A 27,345-nucleotide genomic window follows, 5' to 3' on the forward strand; every position below is an offset into this window, starting at 1 on the left:
AAAAGCTCAGTGTTCTGCATGCACGTCACTGTGGGCCACACTGGGGAATCAGGGAGACTATCGAAAGCAAACACTGGGGCAGATGGACTTGTTTATTCAGCTCCGTCCATTGGTTCAGCGCGCGCCTGTGCCTTGTTTTCTTGATCGAGGGGCGAACCCCATGCTGCAACTTGTGTGACTGAATTGAAGACGTTTTTCATTTTCTACCATGTGAAAAATATAAATTCAATATGAACTTAGGAGGTCCAGACTTAGTTTGATCTCTTACTCTGAATGAATATTAAAAATAAATAAACTATCCGAGCTAAACAGAACATTTGAAAGAAGCTCATCTTTGGCCGGGGTGAGGCATGTTGCTGAAGTATGCATACAGACGCTGGGGATCCAACCCCAAACTCTGGTGTGGAGATGAACCAGTACAATGTCTTGTGTTAAAGAAAGACGAATATCCAGAACACTAGAAATGTGAATGTTTGAAGGCTTAGGCATTTTATTGAAGGATTTTGAAACGGTATATATATATATATATATATAAAGACAGTGTTTCTCCTCAGCTTCTGAGCGTCCGTGTGCTTCTTCTTTGGGCTAACAGCTGGAAGTCCGGATTACACCAATCAGGCGGCTGATTACTCCAACGGGGCAATTAAGGCACAGCTGGGGCTTCATCCTGACCTTCAAATGGAAATAACCGCTTTGAGTCTTTACCGCCTAAAAAAGGGAACCAACACAATGCGCTCGCCTCCTCTCCTCCCACACAGCATGGGGGGGCCTGAACGCAGCCCCCCAGTGGGGCTCCACTCCACTTAATGCATTTTCTTTAAGAAACGTATTACTAAATATAAGAGAGAAGAAAAGGGTTGGAAGCGATGGGTACCAGGTTTGACTTTGAGCCAGGGATTTGTTGCGATTTTCTCCTGGGTTGGTAGACTGGGTTGGTAACCAACACAGGGGTAGAAAGTAACCAAAAGCCCAGAGAATCTTCCAGCATCTCTCTCTCTCTCTCTGAACCGCCACACAAAGCTCAGGCCACTGAAGCCCACGGGGTGGTTGGCTAATATGTGCTGAGCTGACAAAATGTTGACTACAGGACACCTTTTACCTATAATCCCCGCGGTAAGGATTACCCCTCGTCAGAAATGACGAACATGGCAGTAAAAAAATATATACCGGGGAAAAAAAAAGACAACGTATGGGGGAAGGAAGGAAGGGAGGGAAGCTGTTATCCCAGATCAAGATTGGTACCTTGCAACCGTCTCCACTGAGGTTTTCTGAGAGCCAAAGACCATCTAGCACAGCTATCATTACTGCGGCCAGCAGCGTTAGCGGCTCATGAAATGTGTCGCTAAATGTGTGGTCATGTGATAATACAAAGTGAGGATAATGAAGAGAGGCTTCTTTTTGTTGCTGCGATGAAGAGAGAAGTGATGAGCGCCTCATCACAGTGAGAGAACCATCTGTTATTCTGACAGCACATTGATGGTTCTCATTTGGTCTTGGCAGCGGTCTCCCACTAATAGCCTACCTATAGCGATCAACACACCCAATAATATGTCTGCCTCAGCTGTAGTCCAGCAAAGCAACATTTAAGCACTGCAGCCTATAGGCACGTCCATTATCAGTACTGGTCAATAAACAACGCTCAGCGCAGCGTGTTGTTAAGGCAACTAGTCATCTGTACAAAAAGTACTCAGAGGACCACACTGTCTGATCAAACCATGGTAATCTATATTCCATCCAGCACGACCGTTACTGTAGCAGGCGTGCTCGGAAACAACATAACATTTCGCACCTTGGTTTTTGTGATGAGACAATTTATAAACTATTTGAGGCGATTGCATGTATTTTGGTGCATAAACTTGCAAAACCTCACCTAAATAAGACAGTGGTGTATTGGTATTGTTAACATCTGTGGCGAGAGCACGCTCATGCTAAATTATCTTTGGTAGAATCAGTACAGCAAAGTTATTGTGACTAATTATTTGCAATGGCATTGCCCGTTAAAACCTATTTGATAAATATATTATTTTGATAGCCAACTCACGGAAGTACAGTGTATATTTGTTTAAAATGTTCTCTCGGGATCCAACGTCGGAAATTATACTACGCTACGAAAATGACAAAGTGCAATTCATTTCCTCAAACATTTCATTGATGGGGCATATGGGTACAGCTGATGGCGGCTATCTGGAAAGAGTCATGTTCCATGCTTAAAGGCAATCTCTATTGCACACGTGCGTATTGAATTTTACTTGATAGTCTTCAATTATGAAGAAGTACATTTATGAAGAAATGATGCAAGAGGAAATATTATTATTATCAAAAAACTGGTCTGCAGACGCAAAGACGATGTATGTGTTGAGTGTCGATAGAAAAAAAGTGTGCTGCTTCAGAAAGAAAACTCAGCATCACAGAGGCATGTTGGATCCGTTTCTAACCTGACGGCACCACAGAGAAAAAACAAACTATTGTGCAAAATAGTCATTTTCAGCACACACACAAACACAGTCTTTCACGTAGACGGTACGGAAACAGTGCGCTGACATTGTTTCCCATCGAGTCCTGCAGGTTTATTTGCAGGGCAGTCGTTGTGTTGTCGTATTCTATTTGTGCGGAATAGTGTTGGTGTAGTGCATCTCAACGAAGGAACTTAACAGCAACGTAAACAAAAACTCAAACATTCAGGAAAGCTGTTAAGTTTACTGTCCAGAACTCATTAAGACCGGGACAGAAGCGACGCTGCACTCCCTTAATTGACGGAGGAATCAGTCAAGAGATTGGTCCGGGGAGAGATAACCAGGCACTTGACCTTAACCAACAGAGCACAGCATTACACTTTAATGACAAATAAGACTACACACTAAAAAAAAAAAGCCTGGCAGATATCTATTCAACAAAAGGCTAACATAAAAAAGCCAGTTATGACAAGAAAGAAACTTAACAAGCATTGGGGACCAAAGTAAAAGCACTGAGAGCTGTCGGGATGTCTAATGATGTCCGCTTGGGAAGAGACGCCGGAGAAAAGAGAGAATAATCAGCGGCACGTTGGCCGGATACAGCACCTCTTCTACAAGGGAGTGCACACAGAGAGCCCGGCTCACTGCTGCTTTTGAACATCCCCCCCCTCCCCTGCCCCTCTTTCATCTCCATGTCGTCTCGTTTGTTAGGGAGCGTGGCTGACTAGATGACGTGAACAAAAGAGTGGAGAACGGTGGAACACACTTTCATGAGCTCCAGCAAACGCCGGCCCCGTCTCTCATCTGTCCCTAACCAGCTCCTTCAAGTTGTTTTGCCCATTTCTGAACCACCCTCTGCTATTGGGTTTTCCAGCTCGCCGTGGGTATACAAACTCCATCTCCCTAACAAAATAGTTGAATTGACGATGTGTATATTGGTGTGAACGAGTGGGGCTGGGTTTCAGCAAAATGTTGTTGCACGGAGCACACCCGCTAGAAAGCAATGAATTATGATAGCATCGATGCCATCTGGACAAAGAGCAAAGGAAGAAAACAATGGCTGTTATGGGGTGCCAAACAAAGAAGCTTACGTGAAGCCACAACACAAGCCTGTCATCGTTTGCAGGAGTTTGGTTGGCTAAAAGAGTGAGAGGATTTGGGAGCCACACGCACACACCGTTGCTGGTTTGCTGAAACAGTCTGTTGATGACGTACATGTACTGAAAGTAGGGCTAGACCATAAATCTATATTAATAAATGAGTAATCAGTAAATACATTTTTGATATTTCTGATTATATATTTAATAGCATGAATAATTGAGTCAATTCAATTCAATTTCAATTCAATTTTATTTGTATAGCCCTTAATCACCATTACAGTCTCAAAGGGCTTAACATGCCAAGGATTTATGACACCCCCCTGACCCAAGCCCCCACACGGGCAAGAAAAAACTCCCTTAATCAGCAAGGAAGAAATCATTGTCAGTGCCATGGGTTCATGCATAGAACAACAGGCTAGTCGGTGTGTGATGACGTACACGCACGCAGCACCCCATAAACACGGGAAATCCCCATATGGTAATCCAAGTACTCCGGGCTCCGTTCAGGTAGTTGACGCATGTTTCCAGCCCCTCTCACTCAAAACCACACAGGACGACCTCCTGTGTGGAGTAGCACTAGACTACTGCTCAGAGCGGGGGCGAAACAGAGTGCGAAGAAAGCCGAAGACAAAGTAATTGTACTTCGAGATTCAAGATTCAAGAAAGGTCAAACCACTTTGGTTATTTGGAAATGGTTGGGCTCCCTGAAGTCTGACCAAGCTCAGACTAGCATTAGGTGCAAAATACGTTGGCGACCACTCGTTAATAGCAGAACGGGAAAACCCCACCAACCTCTTGCACCATCAGAAAGGTTCCACCCCATAGAGCAGACCCAGAGAGCTAGTGTCAGCCTCCCCAAGTAGTGGCAGACCGCCTAGCCCGACTGATAGTCAGACTTCCAACTCTAGGTCTCGAGTCTTTGGTCACAAGTCCGGGTTAAGTCTCAAGTCATTGGTCACTAGTCCAAGTCAAGTCTCAAGTCTTTGGTCACTAGTCCAAGTCAAGTCTCAAGTCTTTGGTCACTAGTCCAAGACAAGTCTCAAGACTTTGGTCACAACGTGACGGCATGTAAACAGAGAGCACTGCGGTCTAGTTTGGAGTGGACTAGTTAAGGTAAGGAGCCATAACGGATAATACCATAGACTGTAAGGATCATACATCCACCATCCATTCAACCCCAGTTAACAAAAAAGTCCCATGTGATATGCTCTGTACATATCAATATGTACAGGTAGAGAAACGGACAGCTACGCTGTTCTCTACCCTGTACCTCTACTGTGGTTACTAAGCTTGGAAACAAATTACCAGTCAGACAGTTCCATTCTCATTAATGCATTGTGTGTTTATATAGGATAAATTATGATTTGACTGCATGGTTCTGGATTGATAATGAGAATCAAAAAATGCTAATTACACGGCTTATGCACCCGAGGCCTAAGGTTACGCAAGGAAGGATATTCATCTCCTCAGACATTTCCTTAAGGTTAATATGCCCAAAATAAAATAAAGAACATTCACAAGTCCCACATCTCACGCCGAGAGTCTTTTGACTTGATTGAGGACGAGTCTCAATCAATCAAGTCTCGAGTCAGTGTATGTGTGACTTGAGAGCGACTTTCGCCCAAGTCGCAAACTCAAGTCCCCCTCTCTCTCCCCATCTCTTATTGTATTCGTTCAAGGCTCGGAAGTCAGACCAAGGTGGAACTTTCTCATATCTATTCATAACCACACTGACCCCAAAAAACGGTTCAAATGTAATGATTTATTAGTATGGTTGAAAAGCAGGCATGTTATTTAATATATGTTTTATTATTATTCCTCCGCCTCATGTAGCCACAAGCCATACACTTTTGAGGGATCATTACCATTCACTATCATTATCTCTGTTATATTATTTATTGTGGATAACGTGAACATCTTGTAGTTGTCAAATCTGGCCCATATGGAAACTGTCAGGAAGAAGGTCTCCAAGAGGTTTGGTACCGCTTTGACCACAGGGAGTGCTATCAGTAAAACCTAATGGATCTGCCCCCTGGCCCATTTGAGGAAACTTGTTAAATGTGGTATATGGGTCTTGTTTGACATACTGAATATTTTTGCCTCAAGGACCAAAAAAGTTAATCTATATCGATTTTTCTGTAGGGTTAGGGTTATCACCAGCTTAATCGCCTGTCAAGTCAAAGGTTACATTTATAGTTTAGAGGTCCATATCAATAATATGATCCCTTTTATTATTAATTCTAACAGAGTCATGTACAGTTTTGTAGAGGCTATTTTAACCATGGTAAATGGGTACAAAGTCAGAAAACAACAGTATTCAGAGATGAGCTCTGAAATAGATATAAAATAGCTCAAATTAGTGCCAGACATTATTGCCATAAGTCTGTACATTGCCTCATAAAAACAACACTATGGGCCCACTGATGGCATTGGCCACCTTCCTATATGCGATCGCTCTGTAGGCACCACTCAGTGGAACAAACTGGTTTTAGTTTTTATTATAAGTCTATCAGGACAGGAAATTTATCAGGAATCTCTCTCTCTAACCCCCCCCCCCCCCCCAAATAATTGTATTGCAGGTTTACACAACCTTCAAAAAGGCAAATTTTGCTGAAAGGTGAAAGGTTTGCATGCCTGATACTATCCATTGTACATACTAGGGCTGGCCCCAATACATCATTTCAAGCTTTGAATATTTGTTAGATTCCCAAACGAGCTACTTATATTGAGGGTTAAAAAAAAACAGCAATTCAATGCAATTTATAGACAGCATTTAAACATACGTATACATGAGGGATATCCATACACATGACACCCATGTGAACCTCATTTAAAATGCAATAGTACTGAGTTCAGGTGACAATATGTCGCCATGAAAGCGATGCACTCCAATCCCTCCCCTTACCCATCCACTCACCCGCCGCCCAGCTATGCATCCTGGGGGTTTTTGGCACTAGGGAGCAGCTGGCACATGAGGGTGTCAGGAACCTGGCAGAGACCGGCCGTTTCAGATAGCACAGCTGTCCAGCTCCCCTTAAGATGGCAGCAGTGCTGGCTCCCCCCCCTGGGTAGAAGTGTCTAGATCTTGCAACTACGCCATAGCAGCGATGAAGCATCATTCTCCTAATAGGGTTATAAATTAGATCAACCTTTGTATGGGCTGCACCCACAGCGCTGCATGCAGCAGAAATCCATTGATGAATGTGAGGCTGTATATTGAATTTAAGAGATGTATAAACTAGGGATTCACCAATATATGAGTTATGGTTGGAAATGTACAGACATAAGTGTTTGGTGGCTTTCTTGTCCAGTCTTTTTCTGTACTACTATAACTCCAGTACTAAAGTAATAAATGCTAAGGTGATGATGCTCCCACCTGCCCTGCCTCTCTGCCAGCATTGTGCTTGCTTCATTTCCAAGTTGCTTATTGTGGAGGTGCCAACTTAACTTTGCTGCTTTGTTTCGAAGACATACATCATTGCTTTTCGAATTGAGTTATTTCTTGGTAATGTGGATTTCTTTTTGAGTTCATTGATAATATATAAAAGTTTGTTGTTTGTGGTTGCTTGCAGAAGCAATTATTCACTTTTTTTTTTTTATCAGCCACAATAAGCCCTTTCATTATCTTGCAGAAACAACGTTTGATTAACAGGAGGAATCAGGAATTAGGTGGTGAGGCCTTGTCTTAAAAAAGCTTTCTTTATCAAAATGTGGTGGTGCTTTCATGTTGGCTCCGTGTGCATTTGGTTACTTTATACTAGCACGTTGTTGCTGAATACATTAATCTGATGCTCAGTGAGCCTTAAGGTAAAAGGTCCTTTACATCAAATGCCATCACTCATTGAGATTTCTTCCCACTCCAATGAAACAATTACAAATCATGGAGCTGAATGGTACCGTACACATACAACGCCATTTCAGTTTTGCAAAAAAAAGTGACGTTAATTTTATTCGCATCAAGTTCGATTTTGAAAGGCAGTAAATCAGTTTAACCAATCAAGATCAGGTATCTTTGTCCCAGTCACCATGGTCAATGTACATATTGAATGACCAGGAGTTACAGCCTGTTTATGTTTTTTTTACAACATACACAGTTCTCTTATTGCATCCATAGTGGTAAACTACACTTATAGACCTAATTAACGCTAACTGTTATATGATCAATTTATATATATATATATATATATATATATATTATTAATCTAGATAAAAATCAGCTCTACAAGCCAATGTTTACTTCACCTAAGTATAGGTTGCTTTTGATAACATGACAGTGTGCCGTTGTATGACTAGTTTTTTTTGAATACCAACTTTCTTCCAAAAAAATGAGAGCCAACTTTTAGTTATCGAAGAGGGAAACAACCTGAAAAACCATCGTCTCCAAAACATGGATGTATGAAAGAATGCACACCAACTTATCATAATTCCCTCATCTGCAAACTGCCATTCACTACACTATTTAACAATTGGATAAAAAAATGTAAACTCTAATAATTGAATCCTGTGAATACAGAGGATATTTGTTGAAAAGACAGAATAATCTCATCTTCACATAGGTTGAATAGTCCATCTGTCACATTGGTGTTCTGGCTGATGGAAATGGTTTGGAAGCCACAATTTCGTCTTTTTCGACTTGGGTAGAATAGTTTCACTCTCTGTATGTTGCTCATGAGATATTATGTTGGTCTGTGAATCTATATTTATTAGACAAAAAAAACAAACATTCATATTCTCTTTTCTTATTTATATCACCCAAGTGTACCAGCATTCTCCTGAAAAGAGGTGTGGATTGTTGGGTTGTATCTTGTTCTGCGCTGACATTAGCTGCCTACTGTTCTCTCATATGTTGCACCACAGGCAGGAATGCTTGTTACAATTAAGGCTATTATATAAATTACCCGGTCTTTGTCATGCTCAGATATTTATCACTTGCTTGGGTGCAGCAGGTCAAAGCATATTAGCATTTCTCTCAGCGAGAAAGCTTGCCGAAAAATAAATATCTGGGTTTATTAAGGCAACTCAAACACAGCTGTTGATAAATACCTGGTTCTTGTCAATTTGTAATTGGTTGTGCTCTGTACACAAGCCTGCCTTTGTCCCCTGTGCTGCCCATGGGAGTGCAGACACCAGGGGCTGTTGTCCATGCTTTCTGCGTGATTGGCTTACAAAGCTTTTAGCTTTTACCACTGATCAGTCACTTAGACGCACCGGAGAGGCCTGCACCCATACAAAGGATGAGGACATGTGCTGGATTAGTCTAATAACATATTTTTTCACAGCGCTAAATCATGCCAGGAGATTCCAGTTCCATACTGTGTGCGTGTGTGTGTGTGTGTGTGTGTGTGTGTGTGTGTGTGTGTGTGTGTGTGGTGGACCCATGTAATGCAGCTGTACGACTCATACATCACCACATAACCTTTATACTGATTCCAGCTAATGGCATCAGTATATAAAAACAAGCTGCATGGTACAACTAGAAAAATATGTTTGCTATTTCAAGGAACTTACTTTATTAATTAACTCATTAATTAAAAGTATAATATATTTTCTGCGGCTAGGGGTATCTCAATCAAAACATATCGCACTAGCTGTACAACAGTAAGAAGCAGCTAAAGAACTGCATGGTCAGTGTAGCTCTAGTGTGGTTTTAATACACATTTACTGTATAATACAGGCTCAACTGACTTAACATAGACTGTATATAATACAGGCTCAACTGACTTAACATAGACTGTATAGAATACAGGTTCAACTGAGCATTGAACATTTTTTTTCCATTTTTGGTATTCCTGGCATGCCTTATACTGATTTGTGAATTCTGGATTGAATCCATTAATGAATTCGGCATCCGTCTTCTCAGAAAAAGCCAACAACAATCATTATTCCTGTGCATGGTCATGTTCTGATTCAGAGCTGGCACGGAGAGGAGAGGCTTTCTACAAACGGGTCTGTTGTCAGTGTGTTGGTCAGAGACGAGAGCGACAGCAAATCAATGGGTTGTGTGCAGCTCCACAATTATACAATTTTACCCATTTAAAATGGTCAATGTATGGGAATCAGCGATTGTGTTCTCTTGGACGGATACGTATTAAAAACAATGTCTTTGCGTGGGAAACACTGCAGCAGTTTGGTGGCTGGCGTGAGCCACCTGTCAAAAGGAGGGCATCGTAGTAATCTAGATCGATATTGAAATATCACATCAATAAACAAGGTCTCTACCTGATGACTGTATGGGTGTGTTTCCCCGGAGGTTAGGGGTAAAGGGCAGAGGACGCCATTTACACGCGGCCAACTGTAACGGACCGTTACCGTGGATACAACTACAGAGTTCTCTGGGATTCAACATTGTTGGAAACAATTGTGATGTTATTTTATTATTTATTATTATTCTTGTGACATTGTTGATCTCAAGTTCCCTTTGGATGAAATATGGACAGATACAAAGAACTAGGAAGAAGTTGATCAACTGCACAGCCCAGCCCGACAGAAGGCATTGGGGAGCAAATGTGACACGCAAGAATCTATTCAAAATATGGATACATTTTCTGTAGTATTTTATATTGTAAGAGGCACAATAAGTCGAAGCCATGGGCTAGTGAATGTATGAGCCTGCTCCAGTCTTTACCTGCTCTAGATGCCGGTGAAAAGATAAATCACTTTATGGATCCTTTCACCTTACATTGCATTTCACTAGCTGTCCCGATTTCTGATTAACTTTTTGACACACAGCGGAGTCAACTCCTGCAAGGCAACAAACTGACTTGTCTGAAGGAATTACTTTGGGTTATCTGTCGTACTCAAGGACAGATTGACACTTATTTCAGGAGAAGACAAGGTTTAAACCCAGCAACTCTGTAGCTGGAAGAGAAATGACTCTGAGAGAGGTGATGTGCAAACGTTTTTTTATCGTATAGATTGACACATTGCTATTTAGATAAATGATAACAAATAAAAAGAAAGTTAGCATCACCTGCGTCCCATGCTGTTCCATCATGCTCTTTTAACGCTGGTAAGCAGTTCAACCAAAACTCAACAAATCCTTGTCAAGCAATAAATAAACACATTGTAGAGAGGACTGCTACCATTATGAACAGCTGGTAAGCTGGCAAACATTTAACTATATGGCAATTTGGTTTATACATTTATAAATTATGATAAAGGAAAATGTCAATCCATTCAAACTAGGTCTGTAACTTGAACTAAAATTTAAATTCTGTATTTACACTTCTCCAATACAGAAGTTTTTGTATTCTATTGGCACTCACTATTTCCTGTTGAATCTAATATTTTTGTTTTAGATGTGAGCTTCTGTGACTTCTACATTTCCCCTCAGGGATGCACAAAGTATCTGTGTATCCATCGATCTAAAAAACAAAACGGTATCTAAATAAAAATGGTAGTTGGTAACGTAAAACCTATCTGGACATCCATGAAGGAGGAACTAATGGCTGCCATGCCAACCCCATGCAAGGGAAGCCCGTGATGCATGTGCCCGTCTCAGATAGCGCGAGTCGACAGGTGGCCTCTCACCTTCATGCACCGTCACGCCACAGTTGTCACACTGGATGATCTCGTCGGCGTCCTCGCTGTTGTCTCCCAGACACACGCAGCAGATCAGGATGTGCTCCATCCTCTGGGAGCTCCAGGTCTGGGCTAGCTCCAGCGAGGGATCCTGCCGTAGACCGGGGGTGGTGGGGGGGGGGGGGGGGGGGTAGGGAGGGAGAGACAGCGAGCAAACCAGTGAACCACGTTGCACCGCGCCCCCCTCGCGTAACCCCCGATTTGCTGACCGCACATTGGGCGCTTGGCTTTGGGTAAATCCCATCCACAATGATGATGGACACGGCTCTAAGTCGATTAGCGCAGAGAGCCCCGGTTTGTCCTCCCGGGATTGTCCCTGATACCATCCAAACTTTCACCGGGATTAGGAGTGGACAACTTTTGTGCCTTCGTTTGTTTGTGTGTGTGCTGTTATGTGCTGCCAAACAAAGTAGCTTACGTGGAAGCCATAACACAGCCTTGTGATCGTTTGCAGTAGTTTGGGTTGGCAGAAAAGGGGAGTTATTTTGGCAGACACATGCAAACCTTGATCAAGGTTTGCTGAAATAGCCTGTTGTCTCCTGAAATGTGAATGGGTAAAATCCTACACAAGATATTAGGACAATGAAAACCTGATATATATTTGCATCTATTATATCTAGTAATGTAAAAGAGCTTGTAAATGCTATCAGCTGCTTGTTCAACTCTGAGGAGATGGTCTACCGGTACTTATCTTTCATGAGCTTTTGAGCTTTGAGAGAGCTTTGCTTAGTTGTACCACCAACAAAGGGTAGAGTCAAGCTCATCAAATAAAATACACAATTACACAATGCACAATGCGTGAGCCATAAGCAACGGGACCAATGGGATTGGTTTCCCACCTCGGTGAACGATTCACCACCTGATCTAGTTGACATCATCTGCTAGCCCGGGATCACACTCACCTTGTTGCCTTTCTCTTGGGACGTGCTGTCATTGGTCAGCTCGTCGTCAAAGGAGCTGTTGTTCTTGGCCTTCTTCTTGGGTTTGCTCATCTCCTTGTCGCTGTCGCTGCTGCTGCTGTTGCCCTCCTTGTCCTCGTCCTTGTCGTCGTCCTCATCGTTATCCCCGTCTTCGTCGTCATCGTCGTCGTCATCGTCGTTGTCCCCGTCGTCATCGTCATCATCGTCACTCCCGCTGCCCCCCTCCTCTCCCTCGGCGCCGCCCCGGCCTTTCTGCGCCACCGCCTTGTTGTTTTTCTTCTTGCCCGCCGCCGGCCGCCAGTCGTTGTCGTCCTCGCTGTCGTAGTCGTCCATCTCGTTCAGGTCCTCCATGGTGGTGAAGTCCAGGAGCGGCCGGTTGCGCCGGAAGTTCCACTTCTTGGGCTCGGCGGCGGCAGCGGCGGCGGCGGCGGCCCCTTCCTCCGGGTGGCCGTCCGTGTCCCCGTTCCCCGAGCCCGACGCCGAGCCCTCGCCGCCGCTACCCGCCGCCGCGGCCGCCGCCTCCGGGTCCAAGCTCTTTCTGCTCTTGCGCCGGCTCTTGGCGGCCATGGAGGCAGCGGGGTCTTTGCCGGAGCCGTCCGAGGAGGGCCTTCCCTTCTCCTCCTCCACGATCACGCAGTCGGAGGTGACCGGCTCCTTCCCGGCCTCCTCCTCCCCGCCGTGGTGGGCGGACGCGGCGTTGTCCGAGTCGCTGTCGGAGCCCCCCGCGCTGCCTTTGGAGCCCTCCTCGTCGCTCCCGATGCCCGTGATGTCAGAAGCTGAAGAGGAAAGGGTTTTAGAACGTCTCCCTCTAACCATATGAACAAGCCTATGCTAGCGTCAGTGGAAGGCCGTGGACACAGAGCCACAGGTCATCCGGATCGGTCTGCATCGGTCATTGCCTTGTAGTTCCGAGAGTTTAGCAAACGGATGCCTTCAACCCTTTCTTGTCCCAGGCCTCCCCATTGCCCAGGTTTCATGCAGTATAAAGAATTGTGTTCCTTTCTTCTGGCAAAATATTACAAACAAATTGAAACATGACACCATTACACAACCTAAGTGAGTGCACGAGATGAAGGAGGCGACAATAAAAAGGAGAATCCATGTGAGCTGAAGTGTTAGGAATGACACACGCTGTGGTTTACCTGAGGCATCGCCCACTTCAAAGTCACTGTCATCCGAGCTGTCATAATCCAAGGTATCCAGCAGTTCGGCGAGGGGCTTCACCTGCCGGCGCTTCACGCCACGGTCCACTAAGTCAGGCAGAGAGACGTTCAGTGGATGAAATGCAGCCTGGCAGAAACATACAGCACTCCTACTCTGCTGTATTTAAATATCATCGGAAAAACATGCCCAAGTGCAAAACATCTGGCTCGCAATTAAATGGCTGATCATGCCTGCGATATTCTCCGATGCTGAAAGGATGCCCTGAGGTTGCGTTGCATTACACACACACACACATTAAGGCTAAATGTATGCATTTTCATATGTTTAATATTTCTGTAGTCTTAAAGATCAGCATGTATCAGCATATGAGTCTCACTTTCTTAAATATATCAGTGGTCGTAGAAATGTGAGGAAAAAGTTACTTTGACCAGTTTCAGAGGCTAATTGTTGTTGGTTGTTGTAACATGTGTATGCCATGCACATGTTAACTAACACACAGAAAGCAGATGCATACATTACAGTAGCTGCCTTCTAATTTAATAACACTAAGGCAACCTCCCTGATGTTTGACTTATCTTAGTAACGTTACAACATTGAATGCCTCTCAATCATCCTCTTATTACTATTAGGTATTCTATTATTATTATTATCAATGTGACATTCCTACTTATGTGGTTGAAATATCTACTAGTGTCAAAACGTAACCATGTATTTATATTGTACATGAATAAACCGCAGTGGTTTCTGTGCTTCATCACATCCTCATTTGTAATTTAGTTGTAAGCTTAATGGAGTAGCATCATGTTTTGGTGCCTTTAGTGTTGAAATAGTACATCCTATAGTGTTAATGCATTGAACGGCCCTATGCAGCATATCGGTCACCGTCTATAGAACGAGAGCTCGTCTGTGTGACTGTAATCAGCTGCTAGCAGACAAAGAAGCCTGTCTTCTGATGTTCCTCGCAAGCTAAAGACCGCTAACAGACCACGCTAACATAATGTGTATGAATCTACATGTGCATGAATCCACCGGTTTAACCACTGTGATATACTGACACACGCCGTTGTTAATATGCACTGAGGATAACCGGGTGAAATATCGGAACGTTCAACTTTTACATGCAGCTAGCACTAGCCAGCGTAGCTAGCGCCGCTACCTAACCAGCTAGCCCTGTTCGACTGGTTAATGGGCGGAGCGGAGCTAGCCGAGCTAGCTTAGCCGCTAGCATGCTAATGAAGCAGCAGAATGCCTGCAAATAATGTCACGCTTTGGAATGAAAAGACTCTTCCGTTGAATAACGACACGTTTCATCTCCACGAAGAATAATAATATCGAAAGCGTCACTCACTTTGTCAGTTTTGTGTCGTTTTTACTGAACGGAACAAAGGAGGTCTCCTTACACCATGGTGTGTGCACAGCGTAGCATAGCATGCAGCATCCCGACGTCCAGTCAACTGGAGGAGGTTGTCATGGAGACGGAGAGGATGTGTTGTCGTTTTTTTCTCTCTCTCCAGATAACAGTGAGTCATAATTCATTGAATGCTAATTAATAACATAACAAGTCTCGTATTCTATTCTGCTATAGCGACTCTGCCCATCTCTGCTCCAATAGAGACTTTTTACATGTTGTGGTTGTGCATCTCATTCTCAAATAGTACTAGGCCAAGGTATCAATCTATCATAAAATATCAATCATACATATTTTTAAATAAAGTGTATATATATATATATATATATATATATATATATATATATATATATATATGTAAAAGATTAGGTTAATCTTTTACATTTGAATTGCTTATATTATTATTATTATTATTATTATTATTATTATTATCAATTCTAATTGATATATTCTACAAATAAAACATGCCGGTCAGCCCATACAAATCTCTTTGTTTAAGAGAATCTCACTATATACTATATTGTGTGTACAAATAAATAGACGTTAAATGCCACTAGATGAATGGATGAATATGGAAATGAAAGCCGGTATGCATCATGCGATATAATAGTGAAATAAGTATCAGATAAACACTACTCTAACAGTTATTTATATAAAGTAGTGCATTATGTATAGGGATTTGTACACTCGGGTTTCCAACTGGACAACAAAATGTTGATAAAACGCCTGGTCAGCTGTACCACTCACTTTGCTCTCTTTTTACCCAAATTGTACTATTGACACCCCTCCCCCTCACGCCACCCAGCCAACCAGCCTAAACAGTTCACAGCCAGTGAGCAGACAAAAACTGTTATTGACTTTTTGAATTCTGAAACCTGTGAGGAGCTCAATCGTACACATTGCAACTTCAAAGGTGCTCTAAAGTTAGATTTAAGAGCTTTTATTTGAGTGCAATATGTAAAAAATGGCTTAGCCAGCAGTCAGTTGTTTGTGAGTGAAATGCCTGTGAGAATATCCCTTTTGAGTTGACTACAACTGCCTCTGAATGAGCCAATTTAGCTTTAAGACCACTTTCAGTTAATTTCTGACCAATCAGGACTCTTCCCTGATTGGTTCTGGAAAATGTATTGCCTGTCAATCACAGGTGCATGAAATGCAGCCTTTGTTTCAATGTCTATCTTCCACTCTTTTCTGCTCTGTCTCTCTTTACATTCTTGAGTCATACCTACAGCAATTTAAATTGTATTATCAATTTGATTAAAATGTCATTGCACACTCGAAAATATTAGGAAAACCAATTTCCCAGTGCACCAAGTAAATGGGGTCTGAGTGGAAGACACTTAACCCATTCTCAGAAGGACACGTCTACCATGTCCAATCAGATGCAAGAAGGAGGAACCATATCTATTTGAACCCTTGCTGATGTCAACCAGAGCCTTTGGTCCACAGGATGCTGTCCAGGGTCCTGGACCCTCTGATGCCGCTCTTCACCATACTGGGATCTTTTTCAAAGTCATTCACTTGTTCACTCATTTCCTATTGCCTATATTGTGGACACTATATACTACACTATTTAGGAAAGAAGGAAGGCAGGGAATAGGGGAGTTTAGAATTAATTACTAATTATACATGTGTCTGTTATAATCAAACAGACACGTGTAGATGGCACTGGATGTATGAATGAATAGGAAATAAAAATTGGTATGCATCACAGGATTTAGTGGGGAAATCAACACTACTTTTACAGTAATGGATATATAGTAGTGCATTATGTATTGGGATTAATAAACTACAAAATGGTGTTGCCCCAAACAGTACGCTATACAGGGAATGAGGGAACTATATAGGGACAGGGCCTTGGGCTCCACAGAATATCATGTGCTTGGTGTGGCCGTCCAGGCGTGGAGCGTTGGCTTAAAGGGCATTGAAGCCGCCCACAGCCATTATTCCTATTGGACAGGTAAGAGACGGACTCATTTAGCTAGATTGACAAGCTGTTTGTTACAACATTGCATCATAGCCATCACACCAAGAGGCAAAGCCATCGTGGTGAACCTGAGATAGGGTCCTTAGCCCTATAAAGAAAACAATCAAAACAATAATTCTGTCTCTAGCATGGTTATATTCTGATAAAAATTTAAATCAATGTTTTTGCCGCTGGCAAATACTAATGGCATACAAAACCAATTTCACTGTGACAATTGGACTTCAAGCATAGCTCTTTGTTTAGGTTAGGTTTGTTGGAATCCATTTTCTCATCGATGCCAATCCCAAAAATGTATCTACTTACGCTTATAATGAAAAACATCTGTTTATCGTTAAAAAGTCACACTGCAAATTAAGGTTACTGGTTTAGTTAGTTAAAAAAAGTTTTGCTCTTTTTTCAATTGTTTGCATGTGAACCAGAATAAATGGTTCTAATTGGTTTCATTCTGTTTCTTATCGTCACGGCATGGAATCATTTTGAGGGAATCCTGTGTGTGAAAGAGCTTGAATAAAAGTTAGTGCAGTAATTAAAAATATTGAGTGATTTGGTTTTTTGGTGTGTTGCCAAAAAAAACATGCGCTTTACTGCAAAGAAATGCAGATCTGCTAGTGCACAGCATGTAGATATCCAACGGCATAATTACTGAATGTGTGTTTCCTTTCACATATTGATTTCCTTGAGTCTGTGTTTTGCTTAGTTAATATTGTTGAAACAGCTTTTCTATCCCATGTGTTGTGCCAAACAAAACTAATACAAATTTAGCGAACACTTTGTTCACATATCATTTATTGCAGACTGATTCATTCATTTGTTATGGTCACATGTTGTGAGATAATGTAGCATTTGAAACGTATTTATTCATGCTACAATGTAAAATTTTGTGTTTAATATTTAAGTGTGTTTCGTTCTCTGAGCAGTGTTAATACAGTTGGCTGTAAAGAAACTCACCATATTGTGTCTATTTTTTTGTTTGGATCTTCCCCTCGCTATTTTGCACCACTTTTGACTTAGAGGTTGTTGGGCTAACAACAATGATGTGCAGGATATAAGAAATACCGAAATACCTCCCATGGCTCACTTTCCAAATTAGCCTCTTTGCTATTGTCCTCCATTGACTTTGCCAGTTTAGCAAACACGAGACAATTAAAATAAATGAGGCCAGATTGATGGTGATACAGGCTAAAAGGAAGACGGATGACGAGGCCAAGCAAAAGGGATGATAACAAGCGTCCTTATTTGATGACAAATGGCGCTGTTTTGTTGCCAAAGAGTTTGAATTTCCTTTTTATCACCTTGCCATCAGAACAATTGGGTGCTGCCGTATCAGTGTACTCATCGAGCTGCTTATCTGCACTGTCATTTTTATACTTTCATTTCTGATCTGTTTTGTAATAAATCACATGCCAGAAGAGCAGGCTGACAGGTAGTGGCTCTGAAATCACATCCATTATAAAAACAAGCATGGCTGGTTCTGAGAAGGAAGCATCCATGCTTAGTTTGCAGTGTTGTTGCAAACCGAATAATGGCTTCATAGTGTTGAGTAAGCCCTTTCAATTAATACAAAAGCTGAACGCTTATAAACTGGAAACTTAGAATATACTGGGGGGAATTTAAAAAAATGTATCCCGAAATAGAATTGTGTTAAATACTTTGTGTTTCCTGTCAAAGCGACGTCTCCGGCCTTTGTAGTATGAAAACGGAAACCCCCACTATCTTCAGGATTACCACTGAACAAATTGCAATATCCAAAGTGATGTAGAATGGCAGTGTGGGAGAATAGCTGTCCATGATACAGAGTGTGATTGTGGTCTGTGGACGTAGACCAGAACAGGCCCAGCGATTTATAGAGCTGCAAGTTATTTTTTCCGAGGGGAAGTAAGGAACGCATCAATAAGCATACCTGTGTTTGGAAAATAAAACTTCAGCTTGTCTGTCCGGATGGCAGAGGTTGGCTGGGTCTCGAGATGAAATACAACCACTGATTAAACTTCGATGGTGACTTACAATTTAAGAAGAGGAATCACAGATATGAGGCATCGCCGGCCCACAGATCTGTGGAGGATCTCCTGCGCTCTCCTTCCCGCACTGGATATCTGTCAGCTCAATGAACCGGTGGACAGATGCAATTACGCCGCAAGAAGAATATCACAGGGGGTAGGAAATCAAAACATGAGGATGTCCACACGTCGGGGGTAATAGTTAAGAGCACATCTGAACAGAAGTCATTATACTACTGTGTTATTTACGAGCTCAAAGGGTGACGTGATGTAACCAAACGGTTTCTGTTGATCAACAGCCCGCCCTCTACCCTGCATTTTGCATTTAAATTGGCCCATTTATTCATTCCTATGGTGTAAATCATGTGTCACCATGTTGTGCATCTATCTTTTCTGTGTGTGCTTAGACTCTCTCCCTAAATTAGCTCCCTGGGCTAAAACTGGGGAGAGGTTTGAGTTGATTTGTCCTTCAACCCCACCACTGGCAGTGTGTGTGTGTGTCTGGCAAATACTTCATCATTTCATCATCATCATCATCATCATCATCATCACTCACTTAAGCATTGACAAAAAAAAAAAACAGTAGGCATACCATTATAATGTGATAATTAAGGGCTAAAAAACAACAACCACATTAATAGTTAGATGTCCCCATGCGTGGATTCTATAGGTGCCGCTGACGAGATGCAGCCACTGCATCGGAGGAGCCATGCTGGAGGCTTCCTGGTGGGATCTTAAGCCTTTCAGGGCCTTGAGAGTCTGGAGCAGGGGCTTCTCCTTCTCTGTGGTGTGTTCTGCCGCTCACGGTGCATGTGCTGAAGATGAAAGCCTGCGATGCCTCCCCCTGTGCCCCTTAGCCACCACAAAGCTACCCACAGCTGGCTCGCATTCTCCACAGCAAGGCAGTACACTTTGAATCAATGACTGGCCACACGCTCAAATTGATTTTATTTTATTTACAGCGGGGAATTAGACACAGTGTGTGTGGGACGTCTTTTGAAGTGGTTTTAACTTTGCCTCTGATGTTAACAGCTTTTTTGACCACTGACTCTTCCCCGGGTGTGGGACTGCTTAAAATTGATTTCATTACAGCGTACTGTTAAAATCACAGTATTTCATTGCTCTTTGCTCTTTTATTTCCCATACCATGATGTGGGGTGTGTGGCTCTCTCGTTTCAATTTGATTAGATCTATTAGTTGAATGACATTTCCACTTGACATCGTGTCTAACATCTCGTGAGGTGTGCGTGTGTTGTGTACGCTCACAGCGGCGGGTCCACGCTGTATTGCTCCGACGTTGAACAGGTCTGATGTTAATGTGAGAACGCCGTTGTTCATTAACTAGATAATCTATTGCCTGAAGGCACTGTACCAAGAACATTCTAGAGCATTTTTCGCCGTCAACTAAACTCAATGCAGCGTAAAAATGTGTTGTCTCTTTCATGGCGTGACAATCACTTTTACTAACATAGAATATAGGCTCTTGACCTTGACAACTAGCGCTTGCATAATGAGGTAAAATATGATTGTAATATGTTTTATATATTTTATGCAGTATATTATATCGTAACATCGTTATCATCATTATTATTAAATATATCTATATATTTATATCTATACATTGTATAATAGATGTAATGATATAAATCATAATTCTTAATAATATGCTTCCTCTTTATATGCCAAGCTATGCCCAATCCTGTCCAGGGAGCTCTGGGGAACTAAAAGGCGCTCCCCCCCCCCACACCAACACTGATAGAAAGGTGGATGGCACATGTCTGACAACTTCCAATTTCCTTTAAAAATGCGCAACTATTTATAAAGCGCGCGGCCGCCTCCTCTCCATGCTGCCGCAGACAGAGCCTCCATTCCTCTGATGGATTGGCTGTCATGCGGAGACAGTGCGGTGCTTCTTTTACTTTATGGCCGTGTCCCCACTCCTCACTGTGGAGTGCACACTATCGCTCCTTCTCCCTGCCGTTATCCTTTCTCTCCCCCCCCCGTTTGAATTCCTGGACAGGAAGGTACACACACAAGCAAAGCAAATTAAATTATTTGGAAAGGATTCGGGGGGGGAGGATTGAGTTTTTTGGTGTGATGTCACTTCACACGCAGTCACTCGCCCACAAGTGGTGCGCATGCACTCGCAACGCAGACACACACACACACACACACACACACACACGCTGTGTTTTTAGGCAATTACCATCGCCTATGGTCCGTCTAAAGGTTAATGACTACACTTCATGTGGAATTGGTTGTCCAAAAGGGGCAGTTCACAGTCGGTTCTGATGATGCTTGTTTGTGTGAGTGCGCGTGTTTTTGAAAGATTATTTGACTAACTTAACTGGTTTAGGTAGGCATTTATTTTGCATACATGAATGCATGAAAGTAGGTGTGCAGAAATATTTGTGTGTGTGTGTTCTGGTGTGTTTAGCACAGATATGTTTGTATGAATGTGCACGTCTGGTGGTCTGTATGTGTTCATGCAAATGCATAGGTGGTGCGTGTGTGCGTGCATGTGTCTGTGCACGCCGATGTCTGTGGGTGTGCCTATGTTTGGCCTAGCCTCGGTCTCTGTGAGTGTTTGTGCCTGCTTCTGTCTGTCTGTCTGTCTGTCTGTGGGAGAAAGAGAGAGAGAGAGAGAGAGAGTGAGAGTGTGTGTGTGTGTGTGTCTGAGAGTGTCTGTGTGTCTGTATCCGTGTGTCTCCGTGTGTGTGTGTGTGTATGTGTGTATGTGTGTGTCTGTGTCCGCGGCGCACATGTGTGTGTGTGTGTGTGTGTGTCTGTGTGTGTGTGTGTGTGTGCCTGTGTCCAACCTAGTGGACATTGTCTTTCTAGCAGATCTGGTCCCTGCAGCGCTCCTGCTTGCGAGCAGAAGCTTATCAGCTCCGACCAGAGACGCCCTCGTTCCTCAACCACCTCCACAGCCCGCCAGCAGAAAGAAACTGCACCCATGCAGTTAATAAGGAATAAGAAATATTGTGAGTGAGTCCCGCGCAGCCATTAAACAGCCCATAGAGACGACGGAAGGTTAGTGGGTTTGTTCGTCGTTGGGTGGGTTTTTGGAGTGTATGTCTGTATGTGTTTGTGTGTAGATAATGGGCAGGCATATTTTGGTGTGTTTTTTTGGGGTCCCGAGTGCACGTTTGTGTACATTTGTATGTTTGTGTGTATGTGCGTATTGTGTTGTTGTGAGAGACAGGGTGAATGGCAGGGGGTTGGCTGGGGTTGTTTATGCGTACGTGTGTCGTCGTTAGTTCTGCATCAATGTGCGTGCGTGTGTGCGTGTGTGCGTGTGGGGCGCTTTTGCATCATGAGACATTTCCATGGCTCTCATGATGAACAATATGAGGTGGTTCCCCTTCCATCGTGAACAAACATATATTTCCTCTCACGTTAGCAGAGCCAACAAACATCCTGGGCCGTATATTGAATTCTTTGACAACCATGTGGTGATGTCTGTGGAAGGTAATTACATATTGAATGGACTTTCTTCATTCATTTCCGGGGAAGGGAAAATCCATCATTTGCGCGGATGGATTTTTGCGGAGAACCATGTTCCCTTCACGTCTCGAATACAGGCATCTGCATCAATACCAAACAAGTTAAAGCAATGAAAATATCTATATTTGTCGCCATGCTGAATTAGCGTCTTCTCTCTGACGAACACCACATGTATTTTTCATTGAGATACGGAGCAAATTGCATTACCCTGCATTGAAAATTTTTAATTGACGAAAACGACGAAAACAACCTTAACTTTTAGGTTGAGCATGGGGCGGTTTCAGAGTGGGTGGGTTTTTTGTAGACGGACAAAGTATTCACAACACAGGGTCCAAAATGAACACCTGCCACCGGCAAACGACAGCTAAACTTGACAATTAGACAGGTACAAGATTCAGGGGTACATATTTATACAGTTGCTAGGCCGGTAGATCTTTCCACTGCAGGGTTAAGAGACTAAATCCTCAAAGTTCATTTTGAACCCTGATCACAATTCATCAGCATTGTAATGATTTGAGGCACACGAAGATGGACAGTAAAGGGTAGGCTAAAGGATAATGAAGTCACAACATATGGGCTGGAGCCGCTCCAGCTTGTTCAGACACTCTGCGTGGATCCCTGCATCAAAACAGCTGTGTTCCCTAATATGTTAATAGAATCAGGTTGTTTTAAGCTTCACTCTGTGTATCTTTTCTGCAGAGCATCACCTAGCCTCACCAAATGTTATGTTATAAAAGATGCATAATATATACATATAATATATACATATATATGTATATATATATAACCACCCCCCATTCTTAGCCATCCTAGAAGGCAGATATAGGGTAGATAATAGTTTTAGTCTTGTATATTTAGGATTTATATTTATATATATTTAGGAAACCATTTCTTCAACTTAAGGGCTGGATAAATAAATGTGGCCTTATCATAATTTCCCTATGAACTGTTGCTATTCTTTTCACTCGCCTGTAAACTCATTGCCTCCCATTCTTATGGCGTCCAGATGCAACCAGAAAAACCTCACACTCCCCCTACCTCGACTGTGTGTGTGTTTGTGTGTGTGTGTGTGTGTGTGTGTGCGTGCATGCCCGCGCTCTGTGTTTGTGTATTTGTATCTATGTGTATGCTCTATGTATGTGTACGTGTACATGTGTGTGTGTGTGTGTGTGTATGTGCCTGCGCACACTCTGTGTTTGTGTGTGTGTATGTGCGTGCACGCACTGTGTGTGTGTGTGTGTGTGTGTGTGTGTGTGTGTGTGTGTGTGTGTGTGTGTGCGCACGCATGTGTGTGCGTGTAGCACCCCTCCTGTCAGATTCGAAAAAGAAAGCCATTGTTCTCGGATGTAAAATCCTCCGCTTTAGCTGGCAGGATTAGCGCCAGTAATGCCGTGTCTTGGCGAGCTCTTGCTTTGGTCTTTACTGCACTACGCCACGCCGCCCTGTTTGGTTATGGCGCTCCTCCCAAGAGCCAGATAGGTGGTGCTGGTGGGGTGGGCGGTGGGGTGGGGGGGGGGGGGTGATGGGGTGGGTTCAGGGGTCTTAAATTGGTGGACAAAACTTGGCTCCCCATGTGTCCTCATGCATGTTACGCTACAGCTGCTCTGGGGCTCGCAGGGAAAGAGCCACCAGGGAGGTGTGCCGTTCCCACCCCCGTGGCTACGAGCAGCACGGGCCGGCTGACGGAGGAGAGGACCACGCCCCTCAGAGAGCCTGACCCCTTGACCCCCCCCCCACCCCCAGCACACCGGGGTGCTGGGGATCTGCTCTTTATTAGCTAATGATGTCATCGAGCTGAAAGTGGATTCACAAGTCACTCGGAAGGTATGGTAACCACGACTACTGGACCCCCCATCAGCACCACTATCAACCATTACTGCTAATCCCCATCACCACCAGTATTCACCATAAGTAATATACCCCATCACCACCACTATTAAGTTAATAGTGGTGGTGATGGGGTTTAGTGGTTAATAGTGGTGGTGATGCCGTTGAGCAGTAGTGGTTAATAGTATTAGTATTAGTATATTAGTATAAACCCCCATCACCACCACTATTCACCACCACTAAACCCCACCACCACCACTATTCACCACCACCACTAAACCCCATCACCACCAGTATAACCACTACTACTAAACCCCACCACCACCACTATTAACCACTACTACTAAACCCCACCACCACCACTATTAACCACTACTACTAAACCCCACCACCACCACTATTAACCACTACTACTAAACCCCACCACCACCACTATTAACCACTACTACTAAACCCCACCACCACCACTATTAACCACTACTACTAAACCCCACCATCACCACCAGTATAACCACTACTACTAAACCCCACCACCACCACTATTAACCACTACTACTAAACCCCACCACCACCACTATTCCCCATTAGTAATGAACCCCATCATAGTCCTGGAAGTGAGGAAACTAAAGAATCCATCTATCGCGCATCAAAAAAAACGATATTCCGTTTAAATGATCCTTGATTGTCCCCAGTGCGTCCTGCCCTGGAGCCCTCTGCTGTATGAGGACATGTCTTCAAGAAGTTTCAGCACGAGGAAATGTTCACCAGGTGATAGACCTGGTGCTCGCCATGTAACTAACAACTAACCTCCCAGTCCTGATGCCAGTCCAGTCCTAATCCCAGTCCTGATCCCAGTCCTCCCAGTCCTGATGCCAGTCCAGTCCTAATCCCAGTCCTGATCCCAGTCCTCCCAGTCCTGATGCCAGTCCAGTCCTGATCCCAGTCCAGTCCTAATCCCATTTCTCCCAGTCCTGATCCCAGGCCTCAATGCTTTTTTAACTCATCAGGGGATGCTTATACTCATTATTGTTACATGTATTCACTTGTTTGTGAACTTGTACACACACAGATCCATTGCTTAGAGGCCATGTAACGTCTTTAAACAGGTGCTTACGTAACGTTCATTTAGGATTTGACATTACTTCAGCTCTCTTGATCACAAAACGGCAGGTTATCACCCAAAACAATCCCATGATGCACTCTGATCAAGCATTCAAGCCCTTTCATCTGTGTGTTCTATTGCATTAGGCGGTTTGATCGATACAATTCTGATCACCTTGTGAATGCAAAATAATCATCGCTTGTGTATACATTGATACATCTTGTTATGTTTTTATCTTTTTGTTTGGACACTATGAGTCTATTTTTTTTTATTATTATTATTATTATTACATTACCGCCTGCACGGTCTTCACGGACCAATAGTTTCTCCCACATCCCACGTGCCCATCCATTTAAATGGCTCGTGATGATGATTGTCTCACTGGTGAGCAGTAGCAGCTGATGTTCACAAACGGAACGGCTCCATTCTCTGGATGTCTGAGAGTAGTCGCACCTCATCTGAACCTCTCCGGTCGTTCACTCTCCAGTGAGAGAGAGAGGACCGTACCACGGCCCACCTGACACCGCAGCGCCGGGGCGCCGTGTGGGCTCGTGAGCAGCGGCCGCCGCCGACGGGACCGGCGCGTGGCGCGAGGCGCGAGGCGCGAGGCGGCGGCCAACTTCTTCAGGTCGTCTTCATTTGCCGCTGATGACGGCGCCGTCCCCGCGTCTGTCTCTGTGATCAGTGTCACGCGCGCGGGCCCCGCCGGGGCCAACTCATTTCGGAGTACATCATAAACAATTTACACGTCATTAGTTTTGTTTGGATCATATTTGTTTGACAAAATGTCTCCCCGCATGGCACGCGCTGGGGTTATTTACCCCATTTAGAGGCGGAGGAATCACCAGCCACGCGCTGTGTGCCGCAATGCATTGTGTGATTAATTAAGGCTTCTTTTGAACAACTTTGAACTCGGAGGAGAGAGCGGAAAACATTTGAGTTTGATCGTTTGTTTACCCGCACTTACGTGTGTGTGTGTGTGTATGTGTGTGTGTGTGTGTGTGTGTGTGTGTGTGTGTGTGTGTGTGTGTGTGCAGCATACACAAACATGCATGCATACATGCATACATACAGGCATACGCGCGCGCGCGCGCGCGTGTGTGTGTGTGTGTGTGTGTGTGTGCATACTCACATAAATACAAACATGCACACACACATACATGCGTGTGTGTGTGTGTGTGTGTGTGTGTGTGTGTGTGTGTGTGTGTGTGTGCGTGTGTGCGTGCGTGCGTGCGTGCGTGTGTGTGTGGTGTGTGTGTGTGTGTGTGTGCGTGCTTGCGTGTGACAGACCGCGAGAGAGACATTGGGTTTGTTGTTGTGTATGCCCTAATTTGACCTGCAGAGGGCAGCAAAGATAACAGGTACTGGAGGGAGGAGGCGACCGGCTTGGACACACAAACCAAATACAAGAGCACATCAAAACTCACTCCAACCATCCATTTAACAATCATAATATCGTTCAGTACACATGGCAGAATTGATTTGAAATAATATGGCATACGTGTTTAAAAACGGTTTCTTGCAACAAAAAAAAACTAAACGTAAAACATCAACAATTCGTTATTTATTATCAGCTGCAAAAAAATAAAAATGTAGACATCTAAGTAATGATTCTGACTTTTTATTATTCATTATGACTGAATATAAATATTTTTCTTTTAGATAATGCTGTATCGTTTTATGCACTTTTTAGAATGCCAACCATGTCTTTGTCGAAACAGACCTGCAGGCTTTTTTAACCACAAAGAGGCAGGGCCACCTCAAAGAGACACAAATATACAAATATACACAATAAAGCTGTCGCTGTACAAGTCCATTTGACCAACTCTGACCCTGCAGGCCCATATCACTACCTTAAGTCTACAAGTCTACCAGGCCTATGCACTTGCATAACACGTTCGAGTAACTCCAAACAGCCTGAACCATGTGACAGTTCAAATGGACCTGGAGAGGGGGACAATACCCGTCTGAACTGGCTTCACCTCGAATCTGTTGATTCCCGAAATCGATTGGAGGCCATAATCAGTTCACCATCTCAGCCGATCAGTTCTATTTAGTATTAGGAGGGACTGCTGTGTTATTTATGGAAAATAAATGAAAGGGTGTTGACAGCACCTACACAAAATATATACACATCTAGCAGCTTAGCCCTCAGCTTATCTCATATCTCACTGTGAAGTCTGCTGCCGCCATATCAGGTCTGTACTCTTCTCCGTAAAGGACCCGGAAAAACCACAGAGAGAGAGAGAGAGAGAGAGAGAGAGAGAGAGAGAGAGAGAGAGATGTAGAGGGACTAAAT

At 43.5% G+C, this 27,345-nt stretch overlaps 1 protein-coding gene across 3 annotated transcripts in view; it reads right to left on the reverse strand.

Annotated features, from left to right (window-relative positions):
- Window positions 1-14,649, reverse strand: part of phf14 (PHD finger protein 14) — a gene marked incomplete at its 3' end in the record, with an annotated part of 38,375 nt that extends 23,726 nt beyond the window's left edge. For all 3 annotated transcript variants that reach the window (XM_084484998.1, XM_084485000.1, XM_084484999.1), the window contains exons 1-4: window positions 14,567-14,649; window positions 13,197-13,304; window positions 12,037-12,830; window positions 11,084-11,225 (exon numbers count right to left, since the gene is read on the reverse strand). In XM_084484998.1, coding sequence (XP_084341124.1) covers window positions 11,084-11,225; window positions 12,037-12,830; window positions 13,197-13,304; window position 14,567 — 1,045 coding nt within the window. In that variant the 5' untranslated portion in view covers window positions 14,568-14,649. The remainder of the gene's footprint in view (window positions 1-11,083; window positions 11,226-12,036; window positions 12,831-13,196; window positions 13,305-14,566) is intronic.
- Between the last annotated feature and the right edge of the window lie 12,696 nt (window positions 14,650-27,345).

The sequence above is a fragment of the Micromesistius poutassou genome (assembly GCF_964030765.1).
Source record: "Micromesistius poutassou genome assembly, chromosome: 20".
Classification (NCBI taxonomy): domain Eukaryota; kingdom Metazoa; phylum Chordata; class Actinopteri; order Gadiformes; family Gadidae; genus Micromesistius; species Micromesistius poutassou.